The sequence below is a fragment of the Phytophthora infestans genome, genomic scaffold (genome assembly GCF_000142945.1).
Source record: "Phytophthora infestans T30-4 supercont1.22 genomic scaffold, whole genome shotgun sequence".
In the NCBI taxonomy this organism is placed as follows: Eukaryota; Oomycota; class Peronosporomycetes; order Peronosporales; family Peronosporaceae; genus Phytophthora; species Phytophthora infestans.
Window position 1 is genome coordinate 1,035,215 of NW_003303737.1, and position 20,961 is coordinate 1,056,175.

Sequence of the window (20,961 nt, forward strand, 5' to 3'; positions counted from 1 at the left end):
CCGGGGATAAATCCAAGTAGAACAGAATGATATACCAGCATGTTCAAATAAACCACATCACCCGGGCGCTGCACTAGTACGCACGATTTGGTTGTGTCGATCATGCGATTGAAAGTGTCGTTTCCGTTTTCAAAACTAAACAATTCTGCACACTTAGGCGTTCTGAAGAACACCCAAATCTTGAAGGTGTGCGTGAGGCTTGGAGGTATATACGACACTACACGACCATGGTCTGCGTGAATCGGCGAGATTCGATTCCCGCTTTGAAGCCATGACTCCACAGGGTACACGTAGGCCTCATCGGCAGGAAATACCAGCTTAGAGTAGTATCCAGGAAGATTGACTATGAGTTGATCGCAAGGGGTTGGAATCTTCTTTTCCCATAGGCTCTCAACACGACGCTGAACATAGGCACGCATATCCATCACGCGCAGTAAGTCATTGAAGTGGGTAGGCGCTTCGGGAAGTCGTTCCTGTTTGCGAAAGCGTGCCACATCTTTACAGGCTCCTCGAAAGACTAACGCAGGCACCTCGCTGCTAACCGCGTCGCTCCATGAGAACCCACCGTCAACGTAGCGGTCAGCGGAAGCAGAAATCTTGGCTACAATGCGCGGAATCATAACTCTGCTGTTTCCATAATCTCCACATTTCGCAAGATCGCACAACTCGTTGATAAAATCCACCATTATATTACCAGAACACCGCACACTATCGTAGCCTAGAAGATCGTGGACTAGGGGTCAAGCAATCGCCACCTCCGGGCGTGTCGGTGCTCGCTCTGCGGTCTCGGACGTTCTCTTGAGGCCTTCTGGAACCGCGCGAGTAGCTGGCGCTTGGACGGTCTTGTTGTGAGAATAGAATTTGGGACAGAGCATAGTACAGTCGTCTACACAACACAATATACATTATTTTGTCTCATACGGTAGGTCTATGTGTGTGGCTGAAAAGCAGCGGGAGTTGATGGGTTCATGTTTTGCACCGGTGCTCCTGCTGATTATGAGGTGCTGACCAAAAAAAATGCTGGTGTTTCTGGTATTTCCTCAGGAGTGATGACGCTGGGCGGCGCTAAAGTACAATGGGTCTGAAAGAAACAGACTTGTGTGGCGTTGTTGACGATGGAGGCGGAGTTCACGTCGGCATCGCACGTTGGGCAGGAGCTCCTGGGAGCTACGGGAGCTGGTATAAGAGCTGCGCTCCCGGGTGGTTGGGACCCTGTCCATGAAGATAAACAACAATGCTGCCATTAAGCAGCTGGAATCTAAGGATAGAATGGCGAGTGCTAAGCATGTAGATATTCGAGTGAAGTTCATATCCGAAAACGCATTAAAGGGCGTGATCAAGCCTGAGTACGTAGAGTCGCGTGCGATTATGGCTGAGCTTCTTACGAGGGCGCTTTCAGCGCTGAGGGTGGCCGAGTTACACAGGATCTTCAGCTTGAAGTGACGCGATACAAGAGAGCGACATAGCCAGTGGAGTATTGGAAAGAGACCGTCTGGGCGGTCCCTTTGGCCGGTTCGGGCGCCGGTGTTCTGGCACCTTGGCCGGGATTTACAGAGGCGGAAGGCACGAATTGCTGCCAGATACATTGTAAGGGGTGGATAGCTAATTGCAATGACACTTCTACATCTTCACGTTATATTACACAAAAGACCCGCGTCACATGTATGCGAACCCAGCTAGCCCCGAGATCTGTTGGAAAACAGTATTAGTAATATGTCACCCCACACAATTACCGGGTCCTTTGCTTCCAGAGTCGGAAAAGAAAGCCAGATTCGGGAACATTCCTTGCAATTTTACTGCAAACCTCAAGCACCAAACACACTACGGAATCCATTCGATTCGAAAAGGAGTAGCTACGATTGCTTGTAGCGAATCCACAGGAGGAAGATCCATACCCAGCGTCTGCTTGCGTGTAGGATGGTCTCTCGGAGGAGTTCAGGATCGCTACATCATATCTTAAACATCTACTGCAGCAACCTGTCTGTCCGTCACACTAAATTGTCGTGCCTGTCACGCTTTTCCGGACAAATCATTGGATAAAATGATTTAAATATTTCTACTGGTTGCCAAGCGCAGCGAAGGTGGCTTTAATTGGTTAAAACTAGATTGTGTTGTTGCATCAATAAATTCATGTGTTTCCCAGTTTACATATGGGGATTTGCACAAGGCTGTACATTATCCAAATGCATCGTTTAAATATTATATAACTTTTTTTATAATGCATGTTGCTATTGATATTTGAGTACTAAACGGAGGGCAGGGTGCCTATCGTACACGTTAGCATGCGTGTTTCCGAGGACATGGTTTAAGTATACTAAATTCTCTGTACTCAGTAGGATCTGCGTGTTACACTGACTAAAATGATAATTATAATTTTTTTACTGTAAAAATATTAGCATTAATAAGTTATCTGAGTGGGTTTCTGGTATTGCTAAATCGTATATGTTACATGTACAGCAGTAGCCGGTCGTGTGGACTGGTCGTAAGAACAAAGCTGTGCTTATAAACGTTGTCACTTGATTCACAAAGATAGAAAGTTTTAGATTGACGTGTAAACAAAAGAAGTTATATGTGATGATGACAATTACTACTGTGAGCGAATTGAACTTGACCATTGTTTTCTAAGCGGGTTTTTAGACAACAACATTCTGATACTTATTAATAGGTAGACGCGCAGCGGTAAGATAACAGCACAACATGAGAGGTGTCAATTATGGTTACTATAAGTAGGCCCGTAAAGAAACGTTTATCAACTTAAAGCCTAATCTACGTTTAACCATCCTGACATCATCGTTTAAGTATCAAATACAAATACCGCCGTCAACAACAACAACAGCAAGGCGTCTTGCGACGCATCGTTATATCCAAAGGCTATAACCATAACAGGCACAGATTCGAGTGTCTAATGACTGATTCTGAATCAGCACAAAATGAACACACTTCAATGCATAAAAAAATGCTACAGCTTGAATATTTTTATTAAAAATTCAAATCGTAACACTTTTAATTTTCTTTCAAAGTAGCGAGTTTGGTATGCGAAGTGGTTAATAGTCAGTTTATTACAAGCTTAACCAGGCAGTACAAGCGGGTATTTGATGCAAGCTGGACAGATATTCTTTGTATTGATGCAATTTAGGTTTCAGAAACGGCCCGTGAAATCGAGCACGACGCTGAACTAAATATATTATTTAGCGTTTTTAGACTGAAGTGCAGGTGCTTCTGGGTGGAAGATTAAGACAGTGATAGCCAACAACAATAAAGAGACTTTGCCAAGATCACTAGCGTAAGCGTTTATGAGCATGGTAAGTATGTGCTAGGGGTTCAGTCTTTTGTACCGGTAGAAATATTTACACGGCTTACTGGGAGCTCAGCAATTTGTAGCAAAAGAAACGCAGATTTATGAAATTAACGAAGTCGATTTAGGCACATGGGGGACTCAGAGGATTTGGACTAATTATCCCGCCAAAGCGAAGCGAAGGCGGGAAGGCAAAAATCTAAAGTAAACCTAAATTACCGCCGCGTAGCGGCGGCGCTCGGCTAGTATGAGTCAGCTGGAGATCCGTTCCTTGGTCGCGTTGTGGCAGTTCTGCCTCTCAATCCTCAGAATTTCCCACCCTGCCTCCACACTTCATGGACAATGAAGATCGTACAGTTTGTGCATGCGTGCGTGAAATGTACCCAGAATTGCGGCCCGTTCGCGGCCCACTGGATTGTTTTAAACTATGCATTGTATCATTGGTAAAGCATTCGGCGTATCTTCGGGACAAAGTGCCTTTTTCACTCTCACTCCTCTGTACAGCTCTGTTTCGGGACAAATCAATGCTGCGTGCAATGCAAGTTGCCGATGTCATTGGTGTCTGGTGAGTCGCCCTGGATGTGTCCTACCAAAACACCGCCTCATGAAGAGCCGTGCAAGCAGCATAAAGTCCATCGGTAAACTGTCTCCAGTCCTGCTCGACGGAATAAGAACCCTAATTGAGAAGAAAGGGTTTACCGCGGGCACATTACGAGAAATCCGCTGGGAAAGACTATCGAGAACATCTTGAATCACGATGGATTAGCGCAGGCACGAGTCATGGCGGAGACAGCTGTAACACCAGTTGACCGAAGCCCAACGTGGCTCGCTACTGCGACGGCAAGTTTCACATGCTTCAAGAGACATTTCAGTTTCTGAAGGTTTGAGCACACGGGATTTGGTAGCTTGGTGGTTTGGCGATAAATCAAGGGGTGCCCTCTGTTGAAGCAAATTGGCACACACGATCTTCCCCTGGATTTGATGCGAAAGACACTTTCAAATGGTGAAGCGATTACTCAGGCAGCCGCTAGGGAGGAGGAGAAATTACAATGAGCATGACAGAACAACGCGCTAAGGAGGTATTTAGGCGAGGGATACTAAATTAGCCGCTTCGTGCCTCAGCTCGAAAACGTCGATTTGCCGACCTGTCCCTCAAAACAACACTTCGCCTTGCTCGCCAAGCAGCACCAAAACGGTCACGTCAAGCACCCGTTTAATCGTATCTACTTGGACAAGAACGCTCTTATTTTTACCAATAATAACCGGATCTACGTTGAGTGCTGTTATTCCTACGAATTATCTAGATAAGTGAATGTCTGTGCATTGTGCTAATTAATATTGTCGAGACGACAGCGCTTGAAACGGAATGTATCGATCTTAAGACATTGAACAGGGAAATGTCTCTTAAAGTGTACCAGCCGTACTGATGGTACACTTGAAACCACCTGATGGTAGACATTTTTTTGTTTTCAACAATGAAAGCGCAAAAAGTACTAACCAGTGTGTCATGTTAAAACAATAATTTTGATTCGGCATTTCTATTTCTATTGAAAAAAAAGAAACCACAGACACATTAAGAAGATGGCGGAGCTATCGTTCCTGGCCCGCCTCGTGCTTACGGTGGCTCTGTCGGCGCTGTCGCTCTTCGTGTACAAGTGGTTGCAGACACCAGCCCAGAATGGATCCCAGTCGTCCACTAAACGCGTCAAAAAGCGCAACAAGAAGAAAATCGCTAAGAAATCTCCATCCTCCGACTCTCCGTCGCCACCTCAACAGTCTCCGCAGAAGCTGCAAACGTCTGCAGCTCCAGCGAATGATCCTGCTGCAACTGCAATAATTGCTGATGATAATGACGTTAGCGACAGCGACTCAGACGATGGACTCTCGGCCGCGCAGGTGCTAGCCACACGTAAATTTAAGCCTAAAAGCCTCGGCGGCACTCGCCGTGCTCGCAAGATCAAAGCGTCGCTGCCACCCGCCAACGCCCCTAGATATACTGTAGACCAGAGCGTACTGGCGAGGTTTGGAGGTGGTAACGACTGGTTTCCAGCCACTATACTGGAGCAACGCAAGGGCAACGAGTATCACCTCAAGTACGACGACGGTGAAGTGGAATATCGAGTACCGGCCGAGTTCATCAAGATTCGCCTGACCAAAAGCAACGAGAATGATGATGAAAGTGAAGGTGTAGGGGTTGTAGAGGCAGGAAAGATGCCAGAGGATGCTGCAGCGCAGGAGGAACTATCGGACTCTTGCTCGAGCGAGTCGGATGACGATGGCTGGCAGGTGGTGGGCGCCTCGAGTGCTGCCACGCGCCAGGTGCGTGGCGTGCAATCTGCTGCTCCTGCGGAACCATTGGTGGATGGTCTAACCAAGCGTCAGCGCGAGAACCGCCGTAAGAAGGAGCGGCAACGCGAGAAGAAGGAGCTGCTGCGTCAACATGCCCAAAAGGACGACTTGGACGCTCGCGCGCGCTGGCGCTACGTGCCTTCGTAAAATGCTGTGCTCGAGTAATGCCTTCAAGTTTAAACGATCTTGATCGAAACGAAATCAAACTGGCTGTGTACTTAACTAAAAAGTAGCTCAAATGACAGCATAGCTACTTTTCTACTACATGATAAAAAGCTGAGGAATGGATGCAGGTCCGCGACGTTTTCCGCTTGTGATCTGGTTGTCGGTTTCAGGATCCTCGCTTGGCTTCACGGTCGATAGATTTTGTGGGATACTGCTCACCTCCCGAGGTTTAGTTACGTACTCATCCTGCAGAATTGCCTTGGCCTCTGAACTGATGCCACGAGTGGGGCGCGGCTTCAGCGCGTCGTAGGCGTTTGCCGAAAATTGCTGCTCATACTGGATGTTCGCCAGCGTCTTCCGGAATGGTCGTGCTTGGTGGCTACTGCCATCTCTGGCGGAGTCTATTCGCCGATAGACTTTCGTCATTGGCTTTGAGGCCTGCCGAGACTTCGCAGCACGTTTGTGATCTGGCACATGGGCGTAGGCTGCTGCTTGAGCGAGCTATTGAAACAAATATCAGGCGCTACATGTACAACGTGTTTCGATAGTGTAGGCTTCGCGATGAACGAACCTGACTGCGGAGCTGTTCCATCTCCTGGTTGCTGAGCCGGCCCTTCACGCCCAGAGTAAGCTGTCCATCGGCAGACCGCGAGCTTTGCATCATCGGCCACACTTAAGCACGACTATAAACACACGAGCCAATTCTAAAAGTGTAGCCATCTATACTTAGACGACTATAAAAAAGTTGCCCCATGCAACGGAGAAACAAACTACTTTCATTGACATACATCGCACTTGCTGTGTCTGCACTTGTCCGAGCCAGCGCTGATTGTATAGCTGCAGTAGTACAAGTGGCGTCGAGAAGATGGATCGACTCACTACATCTGATACTGAGGAACCTCATGAAAAACTCGAGGAGGAGACTGACCAGCAGGAACAAGCAAGCGAAAGTTACCAAGCAGATGAAGACGAAGTGGAAGAAGACATCACCATGGTGAACTCACACTCCGCATCTGAACCAGAGTCGCTGGCTTCGCTGCTGGTGAACATGACGGAGAAAGTGCAAGAAGAGCGCAGCAAGCGTGGGGAGGTGGAAAAGCGCAATCACTCTTTGTTGATGGAGCTGGATCAATTGCAGAAAGAGGTTCTGGCACTGCGAGCCGCCGCCGCTGCAAGCTCCAATTCTAGCGCAGCGTCACAGGGAGGGAGTGCATCAACCAGCTCTGCGAGAGATCAACTTGCCCCCACCATGCTCGGTGACGCAGAAGCTGGTGAGTTCTGCTGGAAAGAACTTTTGGACGCCAAGAAGGCCAAAGAGAAGGCCCTCGCGGAGGCCCACCAACGTGCAATGCAAGTGATGGAGCTGAACGCGTGCATCTCAATGCAACACGACGAGCTTGCAGCACTGCGGACTTGTGCCAGAGAAGACCGCAAAGCACTCGAGCAAAGCGATGCGACAGCAAAAGAGCTTCGCCAAGAGAACCAACTGCGAACACAGGAGACAAGCTTGCTGCGTGAGAATGTAGACCACCTCACCGCTGAAATGGGGAAACGCGGTGCCCATTTTAAAGCGATCATGGAGAAGTGGACTGAGGCGCAGGCACAGAGTGAACACAGAGAGCGGGAAAATGTCGCTCTTCGAGAACAACTGCAGACAGCTCGTCAGCGTGCTGAACTTCGGGAGCGTGAGCTGGAAACGCTTCGAGATGAGAGGGATGCCCTTCAGCATCAAGCGAACCAACTCAAGGGGGCGGTGGCAGCTAAAACAGCGGAATCTAAGGCCTTCCAAGCGTATGGAGCTAGCGCTCGGGAGCACTTGCAGGCTCAGCAAGCAGCCATACAGCGTCACACCGTATATCGTCGACAGGTGAATGGGTTAGCCAGAGAAGCCATCAGCTCGCTGCGTGGAATGCGCGTAACACTGGCGCAGACTCGAACACCACTTGTGGCTATCCAAGGAGATTTCCGACGCTTTCTAGAGAGACTTCGGGCCCCCGTCATGACACTCGTCGAACGTTCGTCGCGATATGCAATTGCAGCCCATATGGAGCATGCTCCGCTACGTTTGGCGTTGTATAGCGCTGAACTGACACGCCGGCATCTCCATGAGCAGGTTTGGCGTGCGAGACGCGATGCATTGATCATTTGTCAGCTACAAAACGTTGAACCTTCTCCGGATCCTGTGACCGGGGATGACAGCGAGACTGACACGTTAGTGCTTCGCGCCAACTACAGCAATGGCGAATTATTTTTGCGCGAAGGGGGTGAGAACTCTGATGAAGTGCTGGGCGTCAAATGCGACGCAGTGTTCTCGGACCGAGCTCGCGAATGGGATCGCCACGAATCGGTGACGCCCCTTCTCCAATCTGTCATCGACGGATGCAACGCATGCGTCACGACGTTTGTAGGAGCCTCGCCACTACGAATTGGGGCGTCTACAGTATCGCAAACGGTCCCAGAGCTGCTACTGCGTGAGCTGTTTGCAGCCGTAGGAGCACACGGGAATGATGCTCGCTTCCATCGAGCCAAGTTCACCATCAGCTTCCTCGCCGTTTTCAACGAGACCGTTTACGACTTGTTAGGTCTCGAGGCTGTGGCAGCTCCAACGACCGAGGCAAACGCCTCCGCTGCTCGACAGATTGTGGTGCTGGAGGTACAAAACGCCGAAGAGGCTTTGATGGTGCTCGCTGGGGGTCGTGAATATCTCACTACCAATGCGATCCAGCCGTTTGGAGACACTAGTGCAGTGCCGGCACTAATCGGGTCACTGACCCATACGGTTGCGACGGTTTGCTTGTCGTACGAAAGCTTGCTCACAGGCGCAGCGCCAGTCAAATCAAAGCTTCAGATAGTCGAGTTGGCGCTAGGGTCTGGTAGTGGTGCAAAATCTGCTGTAAACCCACCGCTCCCGTGGTCTGACAACCCTGACGAGGAGGTTAAACAACGAGTTACGGTCGAAAATGGAGCGGAGGCGCTTCTTACGACACTAGCCGAAGTCCGGCTGAAAGACGTGGCCTTTGTGCGCTACCACAGCTCCAAACTCACCGTGCTACTTCAAGACACCATAAAACCCGGAACAAAGTTCCTCGCACTGGTCGTTTTACCCTTCTTCCTGTTCAGCCCGCGTCTCCTCGAATAGCGTCAACCCTGCAGCTATCGTACGCGTCCTTCAGCAGATGCGTACAGCGGTCGGAGGAGGTGAAGACTCGCGTATGGCCTCAAAGAACAGCAGCCGCGATCGCTCCCTAGAGGCATTCATGAACCGATTTGCCTTACAACAGTCACAACTCGGCAGCGCTCTCCCGTTCTCCTCACTTGACATGCAGGACCACGCTCGTCACAATGCCGGCGCCGAAACATCGTGGGGGACTGAGCTCGAGATCATGACCAGACGATACGGCAAAGACGGACTCACTTCCTTAAATGTGGCACTTCCGCCCACGCAACACCACCACGAGGCACCTGAACACGACCAACCAAATCCTCAGCCGATACATGTAGCACCTGCTGCAGTCCACCCCATCATGTACTCGAGCATATCTGAGCTTCCTCCCGCCCCTGTAGCATCGGTACGCAAAGCGAAACCCAATCGCAAAGGCGGAAAGGTGTCACGAAGCTATATTGCAGCAGCAACAGCCACGAAGAAGCAGGCGGCAACCATCCTCATGTTGTCACGCTCTGTGTCGATGTCTCGACCCGCTGCCACAGAAACATCAACTGCCGCATTGACGACACCCACACCGTCATCGTCCCACTCCATCACCGGCACAGTGCTCAAGATCCGGCGGGAAACTGCCTCGAGCGCCTTGAAGAAGACGCTGACCAACCGAAACTTTCAGGACAAACGCTCTCCGTTCCGCTAAGAGAAACTTCAACTTACGTGACCTTCATTCCTGTTAGTGATGTGTATCACATTATTTCCACACATTGACAAAAATAGCCACATACTGAGAACAAGTCATTTACTGGCGGCCGTCTTACGTGTCCTCCTCGATCCTTGTCATTCGTGAAAAGATCCCGTTCTACCTCAAGTGGTTGCCCGCCCTCCTTTTTGTCCTCCCCGCTTGTCCGCCATGTCCACGCCCACCGACGCCGAGATGCTCCAGCAGATGCAGCAGCGTCTGGAGAGCGTAACCGCCTCCAAAGCGGCCAACGCGGCGGCCGGCAAGCAGCTGGACGAGAAGCTGCGCGTGGCTTTCAAGAATCCTCCGCGCCGCCCCAACATGTCGGCGGAGCGTCTCAAGGAGGAGATGGAGCAGAAGGAGTGGCGCCGTAACACCACGTCCATGTCGGCCGGCGACGAGCGCGTGTTGTTGCGCGAGCTGCAGCAACTTAAGGACAAACTGACGCAACAGGAGGCGTGCGACGAGTTTCAGGCCATGATCGACCGCACGCGCCAGGAGCGCCAAGAACGCTTCGAGCAACATAAGGAATACGAAGCCACGCTGCAGCAACTGCAGCAGGGCATCCGTAAGCTCAAGCTGGCGGCGCACATCAACAAGCCCGTGGCGGACTTCGTCACGATCGAGGTGACGGTGCCCGCCGATAAAATGGGCGCAGTTATTGGCAAGCAGTTCACGCACGTCCACCAGATGGAGAAGGACTGCTGCGCTATGATCGAAGTGGACAACAAGCTGAACGTCGTCAAGATCACGAGCGCAGCGGAGCAAGTGCAGGCGGCCAAGGAAGCCATCGAGGACGTCACTCTGGCTACCACTCAGTCCATTGGGCTGCACCCTGACACCGTCAAGATGCTCATGTTCCAGCAGGCTAAGCACTTGCATGAGCTGGAGAGGTCGCTCAAGCTCAAGATCGACATCAGCAAGACGGACGGCATCTTGACCGTCCAGGCCTCACCCGACAAGGCCAAGCAGCTAAAGAAGGTCATTAACAACTTGACAGCTGCCAAGGTGGACATCTTGTTGCCGTCTGAGATCGTACCTAAGCTGATTGGCAAGAAGGGAGAGACGATCAACCAGTTGATGGAAGATACGGGAGCGTTGGTGGACATCGACAAGGTGACGAACAATGTGCGTCTTGTGGGCACGAACGATAATGTCGCCAGCGCCGAGAAATTCGTCCGTGAGCTCATAAACGAGCAGTCGCAACGTGAGAAGAACTTTACTCCAGAAGACAAGGAGCTGTTTGAAGGACCAGAGTTCGCCACGTACAAGTTCGCCTTCTTCGCAGAGTTCCTCATGGCTGACAAGGCCAAGCAGCTGCGTCTGCTACGCACCGATGCGGCGGAGGCTCGTATCAAGGTTTTTAAGAAGGAGCGTCGCATTCACGTGCTGGGTAACAAGCAGCAAATCGAGGCCATGGACGACGCGCTTCGAGAACGTCTCAGGGAGTTTGAGCTGCACCACTGGGTGCACGAAGTGGCCGACAGTCACTTGTTGAGTCTCATTATAGGCAAAAAGGGGAGCAAGATCAAGGAGATCGAGAGCGAAGGCAAGGACAGCAACGTACGTATCGATATCCAGGACTCGTACGTCTGCGTGTTTGGCGACGACGATGAAGCGATCGCCAAGGCCAAGGGCAAGATCTTGGAGATCGTGGACAACAACCAGCGCTCGGTTTTCGTGACGTCTCGTTACCTGATCGCTATCTTGATGGCGTCCAAGCGCGAAAGGCTGTCGGGAATCGAAACCAGCAGTGGCTGCAAGCTGCACCTGCCCCCTCCGCCTCGTGAGGGCGCCGCTCGGAGTAGCGAGAGTGAGTCGGACCAGGTAAAGATCTCGCTCACTGGCTCACTGGAGTCGATTCAGAAGGCAAAGGAGCAGCTGGAAGAACTGGACGAGGCGCACCACGTCCGCTACCTCCCGCTGGATAACGACGAAATCCCGACTGTGATTGGAAAGAAGGGAGAGACTGTGTCTGAACTCGAGAGCAAGAGCGGAGCCAAGGTCCGTGTGCTGCGAGGATCGGGTGGCCAGCCTTCTGAGCTTGAGATGATTGGCACGGAAGAGCAGCTTACGACTGTACAGGCCGCTGTCGATGAGCTCTTGCAGACGCAGAACCGTCAGCTTCTGCAGCTGGACGCCTTCGCAACGGGCTGCTTGATCGGTAAAAAGGGCGAGCGCATTAAGACGATGCGTCTAGCTCACCCCGAGGCCACGTTGGATGCATTCCCGAACCGTGGCCAGGTCCGTGTCAAGGCTGCGTCCCCTGAAGCTCTCAAGGCCTGCGTGGACGACGTGCTCAAGACTCTGCAGGAAACTCACGTGGTCGAGAGTGTCCACGCATCGCAACAGCAGCAACAGAGTGCAGGTTTGCCGCGTGGCGCCACCGGACCAGCCTCTTCCAACTTTAACTCGCTAATGGAGAAACACCAGTCGATTGCGATGCGTCTACAGGAGTTGGAGGCTGAAGGTGGCGAGGGCATGAGGGTTTCTTTCCAGGACGACGGTAAGGTGGCGAAGATCCGTGGTCCCGCCCTGGGGATTGGCAAGATCAAGAAGTTCTTGGAGATGCTGGTGTCACCAGACTCGCACTTCGTGGAGACGATTCCGCTGCCTTCCATTGCGTTTGCCAGCGCTCTGGAGGTAAAGGGCGACGCTGCGAAGCTGAACGAGAACGCGTTGCGGATCTGCAAGCAAACTGGATGCGAGCTCCGCGTGAAGCGCTCACCGACAGCTTCAGGTGCGACGGAGGAAGGCACGATCCGAATTGAAGGCACGAATGCGTCCAAGGTGTACGAGGCCAAGGCTGAAGTGGAGACGGTGCTTCAGTTCTACTTCTCGGATTGCTTCCAGACTTTAGAGGACCTGCCTCCGTCCATTGCGACGCGCATGTACGAGCTTCTGCCCACTCTCCGCGCAAAATACAATGTTGTATTCTCGCTGCCCACCAAGACCAGCCTCAAGGTGTTTGCAGACTCCAAGAAGAACGTCCAGGAGATCACAAAGCAGCTCAAAAAGGACGTCGAGGCCTGGAAGAAGCAGCACGTTGAATTGCCAGTTGCTGGCTGGCTTGTGCCCATTCTGGTGGGCCGCAATGGCGAGACCATCAAGAAAATCAGCACGGAAAGCAACGCTCGACTGGATGTGAGTGCTCCCTCGCCCTCTGGCTCTCGTCACGAAGACCGAACTCTCACGATCAGCTCCAGAGACGACGCGGCTATCAAACTTGCAACGGACAAGGTGCAGGAGCTGCTGAGTCACCACAAGAACATGTCCTCCGTTGTGGACGTCAGCAAGACCAAGCTGGATGTGGCTCTGTCTGTCAAGAAGGACGCTGCCAAGGGCATTCAGCTCCACGTGATTGACGGCGAGAAGAAGGGAGAGCTGCAGGTTGTCGTCTACGGCGAGGACCACGACGAACGCGAGCGGATAGTGGAGAAGATGGAGCATCTCCTCGATATTTTCGTGGTTGAGTCTATTGCTCTCCCCACTACCGTGTCTCCAGCCTTCGCGAGCTCCATGCTCGGCTCTCTGATTGGCAAGAGCGGAGCCAACATCCGTGCTCTACAGAAGCAATTCCCGGACGTGATGATTGACATTCGGCGTAGTGACAGCGCCATCACGCTGAAGGGACCGACGGAAGAAGTCGCAAAGGTTCGCACTATAATGGAGGACAAGATCCAGGAGCTGCTGCGCAGTGAGGAGGAGTTCCGGCAACGTCGCAGTAGTCGGTACCAGCAAGAGACGGAGGAGCAAGAAGACGAGGACAAGAAGACGAGCAGCGCTCGTGACGCTGAAGTTAGTGACGAGAACTCACAGCCCAACGCGCAGCAGCAACAGCGACAGCCATCGAAGCGTGTGGGTCCTGTGGGCGGCACGCCGACCATGGGAGATGTCAAGCTGACCAAGAACCAGCGCCGACGTATGCGTAAACGTGCTGAGAATGAAAAGTCGGATGTCTTGTCGATGCTGGTGGGCAATGGCCAGGGCGCTTCGACCACCAAGACGACGACGACGACTGTCGAGACTTTGGGCAGCGACGGTGTTTCATCTAGCTCCTCCACCACCACAAATACGACAAGCTCGACGAAGGGAAGCAACGGTGGATACTACCACTCGTCGAGTGGGTACTCGCTGCGCTTGTGAGTAGCTCGACCATTCCGAAATACTCGTGAGACGCACTCCCTGCATCAAGCTGGGGAGAAATGCAGACAAGTGTAAAGTGTAAATGCAGCTACTTGCGCATCTACGTCAGGATGAAGCTGTATCCTGACTCTACTAGACATGTAGTAGAGCGCTTTTTAAGCTACATGTACATGTACGAAAACGACTTTTGGAACGAAATTAAAACTAGATCGCGTTCGCTTATGTCGGGAGGGACTACAAGTATCAGCTGTAGAATTGAACTAATTGAATTGAAAATCGAGACGAATTCGATGTGATGAATCTGCTTGCCCTCGCCACTTTTCAGCTTCAATGCAAATGACTCCGCTGCTACAGTGAAATAAATCCGTACAGGGTAGCAGTCTAAGAAAGTATGTACCAGTGGAGCTGCCATTGGAGGAAACAGCGTGGTGACGTCCATGAGAGGGATGTCCAAGTAAAAAAGTAATGACTTATTGGCTACACGACTTATCAGAGCGCTGAAAAAAGTTGTCTCCAAAAGTCGTCCCCATGTTCACTCGCCAGGAGACGACTTTTTGACTGACCTATCGAACGGCATGTCTTCAACATGCTCAAAGAGAGTTGGTTTCCTTTTTGAAAGCGTGCTCATCAGGAGCGCTCCTTGCCCTGTATGCCTCGCTCCCAGGACAGCGCAAGACAGTGTAGAGCTCTACCAGCACGCGATATGACACAGGACGGGAACATGTACGTGCCCCCTGTACGTGCTGCACGCTTGGTTCATAGAGCTGCTGTCACGGCACCTCCATCTTCGGCAGAGTTGCCACCTTACTACACGCAGTATGAAGAGGATCACTCAGAAGACGAAGACGCTGCAGAACAAGCTTCGCCTTCTTCGCCTGCACAGGACCTGACACCAGAGAGAATGCCCAAGAGAAACAGACGCCCCAGCCGTAGGGTTGTTGAAGCTCATCAGGCCTCGATGGCTGCTATCACCAGCACTACCAGCACTGGCCAAGCTCCCAAAGCCAAGCGAAAACGGGTTTCCCGCCCAGTTACGAGCAAGGATAACGCAGAAGATGTCCCTTCAGATGGCCAAACACGCAAGACCAAGAAGCCAAAGAGCTCTGCTGCGTCTACGAAGCCGAAGCCGGTGAAGTCGTCCAAGGCGAAGCAAGCAAACACACAAAATGAAGCAGATGGTGTTCAAGAAGTGAAGAGCATGCACTGGACGATCCAGCTGACTGTTCTAGCAATTGAGGCTCGATTTAAAAACTCACGCATCTTGGCGAAGTTCGCGAAAAAAACTTCAGACACAAAAACAATTCGAGCGATATGGGAGGACACCATCAACGTTTTCCAGGAGCGTGCGCTGCAGGAACATGCTTGGGGGGATGACGGACCTCGCGGGGTTAGTGTAAAGCAGTTCAAGAACAAGCTGAGCAACATTCGATCCGGTTACAAAAAGAAACGCACTCGTTTGCTGGGGACAGGAAACAGAGTCCAGGAAAACAGCAGTGATGAAGAAGGCGACAGTGAGTCGCCCCAGCGCAAGTATCCTGAAATGCCTGTTGATTTTTTTGTCAGCTATTCCGACGAAAGCGACAGCAGCAACAGTGATATCTCCGTTTCTCACGCAAAGTTGGTTTGTGACCCTCTGAAAGTACAGGCGAAGTATCGCGCTGAGCTAGGTGTCGAATTGGCAGCACTTTGGCCTCTTTTGTGTGATGCATTCTCGCGTCGCGTTGGAAGCACCGGAGAAGCAATCACGGAGTCAGGTCTAGCTGCAAACGTCACCGTAGCCAATACTCAGAGTGAAGGCGACGAAAACAAGGAGACGTCTGATTCCGAAGACTCCGACACACCAAGTGAAGCTCGCGCTAAAGCCAAGGAAAAAGCAAAGGCGAAAAAACGCCGCGACAATCAGCAAAAATATTCGACGGGTGTGAAGCGTCCCATTGATACTGTCAGCGATACCCTTCGTTCTGGCTTCGAGACAATTGAGAGAGTACTTTCGGTTCGCCATCAACCAGCGCCGAATAACTCGGAAATGACCCAGCTTTTCAGCAAACTCACGGCGTCTATTGAGACTGCAAACGCCACACAGCAAGCCACAGCCGAAGCACTGCTTCAAAGCATTTCTGGTCTTCACCAGATTACCAAAAACCTCTACACGGAAATGACGAACGGAGGCAATCGTTCAAGCACGGAATAGCTGAATTTACGAGGACAGGAGTTGGCGGAGCGTCATTTATGCTCGTTATCGCGTTCGTAGAAACGGTCAGCGTACATGTTTCTCTTCCTAATCGCCAAGTCAACTTCACCTTGCGTTCTGTCCCAGTTCTGATTGTACGCTGTCATCACTTGCCTGGAATCATTTTTGGCTTGCTTCCGAGCTTCAATATCTCTCACACCTTTGAACTGCTTGTCGCCAATATCGATCAATATGTTGTGCAGCACCGCAGCAGAATGTATCATCCTAGCGTTCGTCTCGTGTTTACGTCGATCCGTGACCCCGTGAAGCACCTTAAAACGTGCTTTCAGCTTTCCAAATACGCGCTCAACAATGATTCGTGTCTGAGAGAGATGATAATTGAAACTGCAAACATTTCAAGCACATCAAATAAAAAATAGCACAAACAAATTGAAGATCATACCTCCGCTGTCTTTTCGTGAGGCGCTTGCCACCGCGCCCGTCAAAAGGGACCATCAGGAATGGCCACAACTTGAAGCCCGCATCACCCAGCCAATTCACTCCAGGAGGACAAATATCACGAGCCCGAGCACCAAGTACTACAGACTGATTCCACATTGACTGGTCGGAGTTACTGCCACTGAAAACGCCAATGTACCGGAACTTGTAGCGGAAATCAATCGCAGCCAAACAATTATAAGATGGCTTGCCGCTCTTGTCGTAAAAGCCCTGAAATAATTGAGGGAGCGATGATCACAATTTGAAGACAGCAAGAGAGTACCTAGCAATCTACCTGATGGTCGTTGGGTCTTCTAGTCCGTATTAGAGCCATCAAATACACATGCCACATCTGGAAAATCGGGATTTTCCCCAGCAAAGCCGTCCACCAACGCCCCCCCACTCATCGTCTGCAGTAGGCGACGGAAAGTAAATCACGTCGTCCATCATACCGTATAAGAGTTTTTCCAGCCGCTTGATGTAGCGACTTGCAACTGGCCGAGACATCCCAAGCTGTGCTGCTGCACCTCCAATACCATCATCGTCTTGTCCACACCCGTTTCCGTAGTAGGTTAGTAAGACCGCAAGCCCCCAATCAAAAGAATAATGCAAGTTTTTTTCTGGTAGCCCGTACTTCCTGTAGTACAAAGGCTCCAAGAACGAACAAAGGGCATCAAATGATGCCGGCATGCAGCGGAGTGTTTTTCGGTAGGCCGAAGGGGACCTCTGCTCCTTCAGCTTCGCGTAAAAGTCCGATCTGACAACAATTCGTTCGCTAGGAGGAGCGCGAAGTGATCTCCAGTCCAGAGCTCCAAACGTTGCACCAAGCGTGATGAACAGCAAGAAGATCGATACAATCACATCGTCATCGACGTCTCCGTCTGCCTCCCCTGCACTCCCGTCGCCGGGAACACCCATCTCGACGTCTTCGCTACCAGCAAAACCGTGACGGTCATGTATCGCATATTGTGCCGCTCTAGCATTCACCGCAGCGTGTTGCACGTTGAGAAAGCCATCGTCGACATCCATGGGAGTCCCACCAGGCTCTGTGGGCTCCATTCGGTGGCCAGGAGGAGCGTGGGCGACGTAGTTCGAGGCGTTCTCCACCAGCTGCAACTTCTTGAAATCCAGCCCCCCTTGACATAAGCCGTCTCTCCTTCAGAAAAGTTGGTGACGGTCCAACTTTTTTTCTTTGACTTATAAGCAAGGTGATCTGACAACGACTTTTCAAGACTGCCCTTTTTATGGAATAAGTTGGCGCAAATAAGTCATTACTTTTTTACTTGGACATCCCTCTGAGCGCTCATTGTTTTATGCGCTTTGGCCTTATCTCAAGCACCGCTCCGAAAAGTTGCTCTACCCAGTATCAGCAAGCGATACACCCAAGAGTATTTAAGCTAGGCAATTGCATAGGCTAGCATTGCCTTCCATTGTGCTAAAACAAGCATTCTCTACGAACCTTGTTCAGCAAGCTATTGCGGCATCGATTGTTAGACCGAAAAAAAAACGAAAGTTTGGTCAAAAGCTACAGTGGACTGAAGGTTTCTTACGTGTCTCCTAATGTTACCTGTAACTCGATCGACATTTTGGGACGATATAAAGTCTATGATGCTCTACAGGATACTTCGTATCCCTCCCGGTATTTGTTACAGTAGTGTAGTACGTACACGAGACGAAAACGTAGACACAGTTAGGGAAGCTGGCACTTCCGAATGTTTAGCCGATTGTATTGCTTGCTCAGTAGAAAGCAAAAGGTAAAGTGACTAGACTACTCTGTCCGATTCCTCTTCTCGCCACACAAACCTCCTGGGCACTGACATGGAACATCAAGTCTAGTAATTACAACTGCAACTGTAAGGACAGCCAGCTGGTAGTAAATGCATCTTTGCATTTACTCCAAAGTGCAATGAGGGCAAGGCTTTCAACCTGAGCCCCACGCTACAATTCCTTGCTCACATCTTGCAAACAGGCAATATGGGTATTTTCAAGATACTATCTTGCAACGTCAGCTTGGTACACTGTACCATAATCTAAAATTCATCTTTTCTTATGCCTACAACCATACAGGTTGAGTCATAGATGCACATGCCACTGACCTTGTACGTATCACTACTTCAAGGCAACTGCCGAAATAGTAAGGATCATGTTCACACTGTGACTGCCAACTTGGCACATGAAGATCTCTAGCTCGAGGTCAGCTTCTGCAAAGCTGTCGCCAGCTTGGCGTCCTCGGCAGTTTCCACGTAGGTACGTATTAGCACAGGGATATCCTGTGCTAAAGACTTGAAAGGCTCCCATGAGTCCTCTATGGGCTCTAAGCCGCACCAACTCACTAGGAGTTCAAAAGCCTGGTTCTGTTCGTTCCAACGGTGCTTGTTAAGTCGGTCAACCTTCAACACAATGCCCTGGGAAGTGACGTGCTCCAGTAGCTCCTCCGTAGCTTCCAGGTCGCTGTCCGCGTAGAACTTCAAGCGTGAAGCATGCACATCTTGCTCCTTGCCGGTAACGAGGTGCCGAACACGAAACGAATGAGAGTCCGCACGGGTAACAACGTAGGGACCGATCCAGGTGACTAGCAGCTTGTTGTGTCGTCGCTCATCGACACGTGATCTAAGGACATAATCACCCACAGAAAAGTTGACTTCTTTTGCACCTCGGGACTTCCTCTTGTTCAGCAAAGTGATCTTCTCCCGCTTGTCCTCGACAGCACCGTGCATGTCTGCAATACTAGACCGTAGCTTTGCCCAAGATTTCTCGATGGCTGTACTCGAAATAGATACTGCCTTAGGTTGCTCGTCAGGTACATACAGGATGTAGGCTGGCGCTGGGCATGGTAAGCCAGTGAATAGCCTTGTTAGCTAGAGAAGCCACCGGAGAGTGGTTCATGTTAGCTTGCACCAAAGGTATAAGATAGATCCAGTCGTTGTGCGAAATCTCGTACTCCATAATCATTGCACAAAGCACTTGCAGTATATCTCTGTTTGCACGTTCCACGGATCCATTGATCCACGGACTATACGCTACTACAAACTGCTGTTCACATTTTAGTCGCTTGCATAATTCGGCAAGAATTTGGTTCTTGAAATGTGAGCCACTGTCACTGACCCATACAGGTGGTACACCGAACCGACTGTGCCACCCAAGCAGGCCATCAACTGCAACCTCACTTGTTGGTGTATCACACGCAATCAACTCACAGAAATGGGTAAAGTTGTCCTTCAGTAGTAGTAGGTACTTGCATGAGCCAAATCCATCATCCAAATAGAGAAAATCCCAGTGCAAAGCTCCATTGCGAATGTCAGAGCGGTACAGCTCACCCCATGGTGTATGCACCACCCTGCCCCCTTTTACATGCTGGCAGAGCAAACAGGAGCGCAGGAAGCGACGAACTAGAGCAGAAATTCCCTCAATTGAAAAGACACGGCGGATGTGGTTCAAGACCACGACTTCACCACGATGACCCTGTGCCCCACAATGGCGATAATCGGGAGTCGCTGGATGGGGAGTTGTGGCAGCAGCAGGTATCCAAATACAGTCATCAAGTCGGTAGATACCATGTCCACCTTGCAGTCACTAAGTAGTAGAGAGCAGAATGCTCACAATTTGAAGACAGCAAGAGAGTACACTTAACGTCGGCCACGTGAAGTTCTCTTGATCAAGAGGTCGAAGCAAAGGCTTGCGAGAAACTTTGGTCTGTGAGCGAGTGACTCGCTTCAGGCTAGGCATCGTAGTCGTAGATACCATAGAAGTAGCTGCACCACCTTACCGACTAAGCATATCTGCCCACATATTGTTGACACCCTCGATATGAACGATAGTATAGCGAAACTCAATGAGTTTTATCGCCCATCGAGTAATTTACCGCGTACGTGCTTCTTTACTTCTTGTTTAGGAGCAAATACATGGATGAGGTTCCGGTGGTCATAAAAAACCTTGAAACCACCGGGCCTCAGCAACAGGTAGTCAAAATCTTCACAGGAGTGCACGATCGGTAGTGCCTCCTTCTCAATGACGCTCCAATGAAGTTGAGCACCAGTGAAACAACACTCTTACAGATCAGTAGCTCATGTTTCTGCTCTGTAATTGCCACTCCTTGTTTCCATTTATCCACTTGCGTAAGGACACTAGCCCAGCCGTAGTCGCTAGCATCTGTAAACAAGCAGTAGGTGGCGTCTTCATGTGGATGAGTTATCATGGCCGAGCTCTGCAGGAGCCTCTTGACCTGTTCAAAAATGTGAAGGTCACCATCAGCCAAAGAAATGCTGATCCCCGAAGCAAAACGCTTCGTCTTCCGCTTACCAGCAAGTGCACGATCCAACACCAATTGCAGCGGACGAATAATACGAGCATAGTCAACTAGACTGTCTCGCATCCAGTTCGTTGCACAGATAAACTGTTGCAGCTGTCCAGCTGTGGCTAGTACCGGCATCGAAGTT

At 50.8% G+C, this 20,961-nt stretch overlaps 4 protein-coding genes across 4 annotated transcripts; 3 read left to right on the forward strand and 1 right to left on the reverse strand.

Annotated features, from left to right (window-relative positions):
• Nucleotides 1–4,876: 4,876 nt before the first annotated feature.
• Nucleotides 4,877–5,791, forward strand: PITG_11650 (uncharacterized protein; the record flags this gene model as incomplete). The annotated part of the gene is made up of 3 exons (XM_002901145.1): nt 4,877–5,070; nt 5,155–5,416; nt 5,507–5,791. The coding sequence occupies 3 exons, from the start codon at nt 4,877–4,879 to the stop codon at nt 5,789–5,791; spliced, it is 741 nt and encodes a 246-aa protein (XP_002901191.1).
• On the reverse strand, nt 5,705–6,477 carry PITG_11651 (uncharacterized protein; the record flags this gene model as incomplete). The annotated part of the gene is made up of 2 exons (XM_002901146.1): nt 5,705–6,310; nt 6,381–6,477. 2 exons carry the CDS (start codon nt 6,468–6,470, stop codon nt 5,906–5,908), a joined length of 495 nt encoding a protein of 164 aa, XP_002901192.1.
• Nucleotides 6,478–6,857: 380 nt separating this feature from the next.
• PITG_11652 (uncharacterized protein) lies at nt 6,858–9,672 on the forward strand (the record flags this gene model as incomplete). The annotated part of the gene is made up of 3 exons (XM_002901147.1): nt 6,858–8,903; nt 8,983–9,234; nt 9,355–9,672. The coding sequence occupies 3 exons, from the start codon at nt 6,858–6,860 to the stop codon at nt 9,670–9,672; spliced, it is 2,616 nt and encodes an 871-aa protein (XP_002901193.1).
• Nucleotides 9,673–9,882: 210 nt separating this feature from the next.
• On the forward strand, nt 9,883–14,059 carry PITG_11653 (uncharacterized protein; the record flags this gene model as incomplete). The annotated part of the gene is made up of 1 exon (XM_002901148.1): nt 9,883–14,059. The coding sequence occupies one exon, from the start codon at nt 9,883–9,885 to the stop codon at nt 13,855–13,857; it is 3,975 nt and encodes a 1,324-aa protein (XP_002901194.1).
• Nucleotides 14,060–20,961: the final 6,902 nt, after the last annotated feature.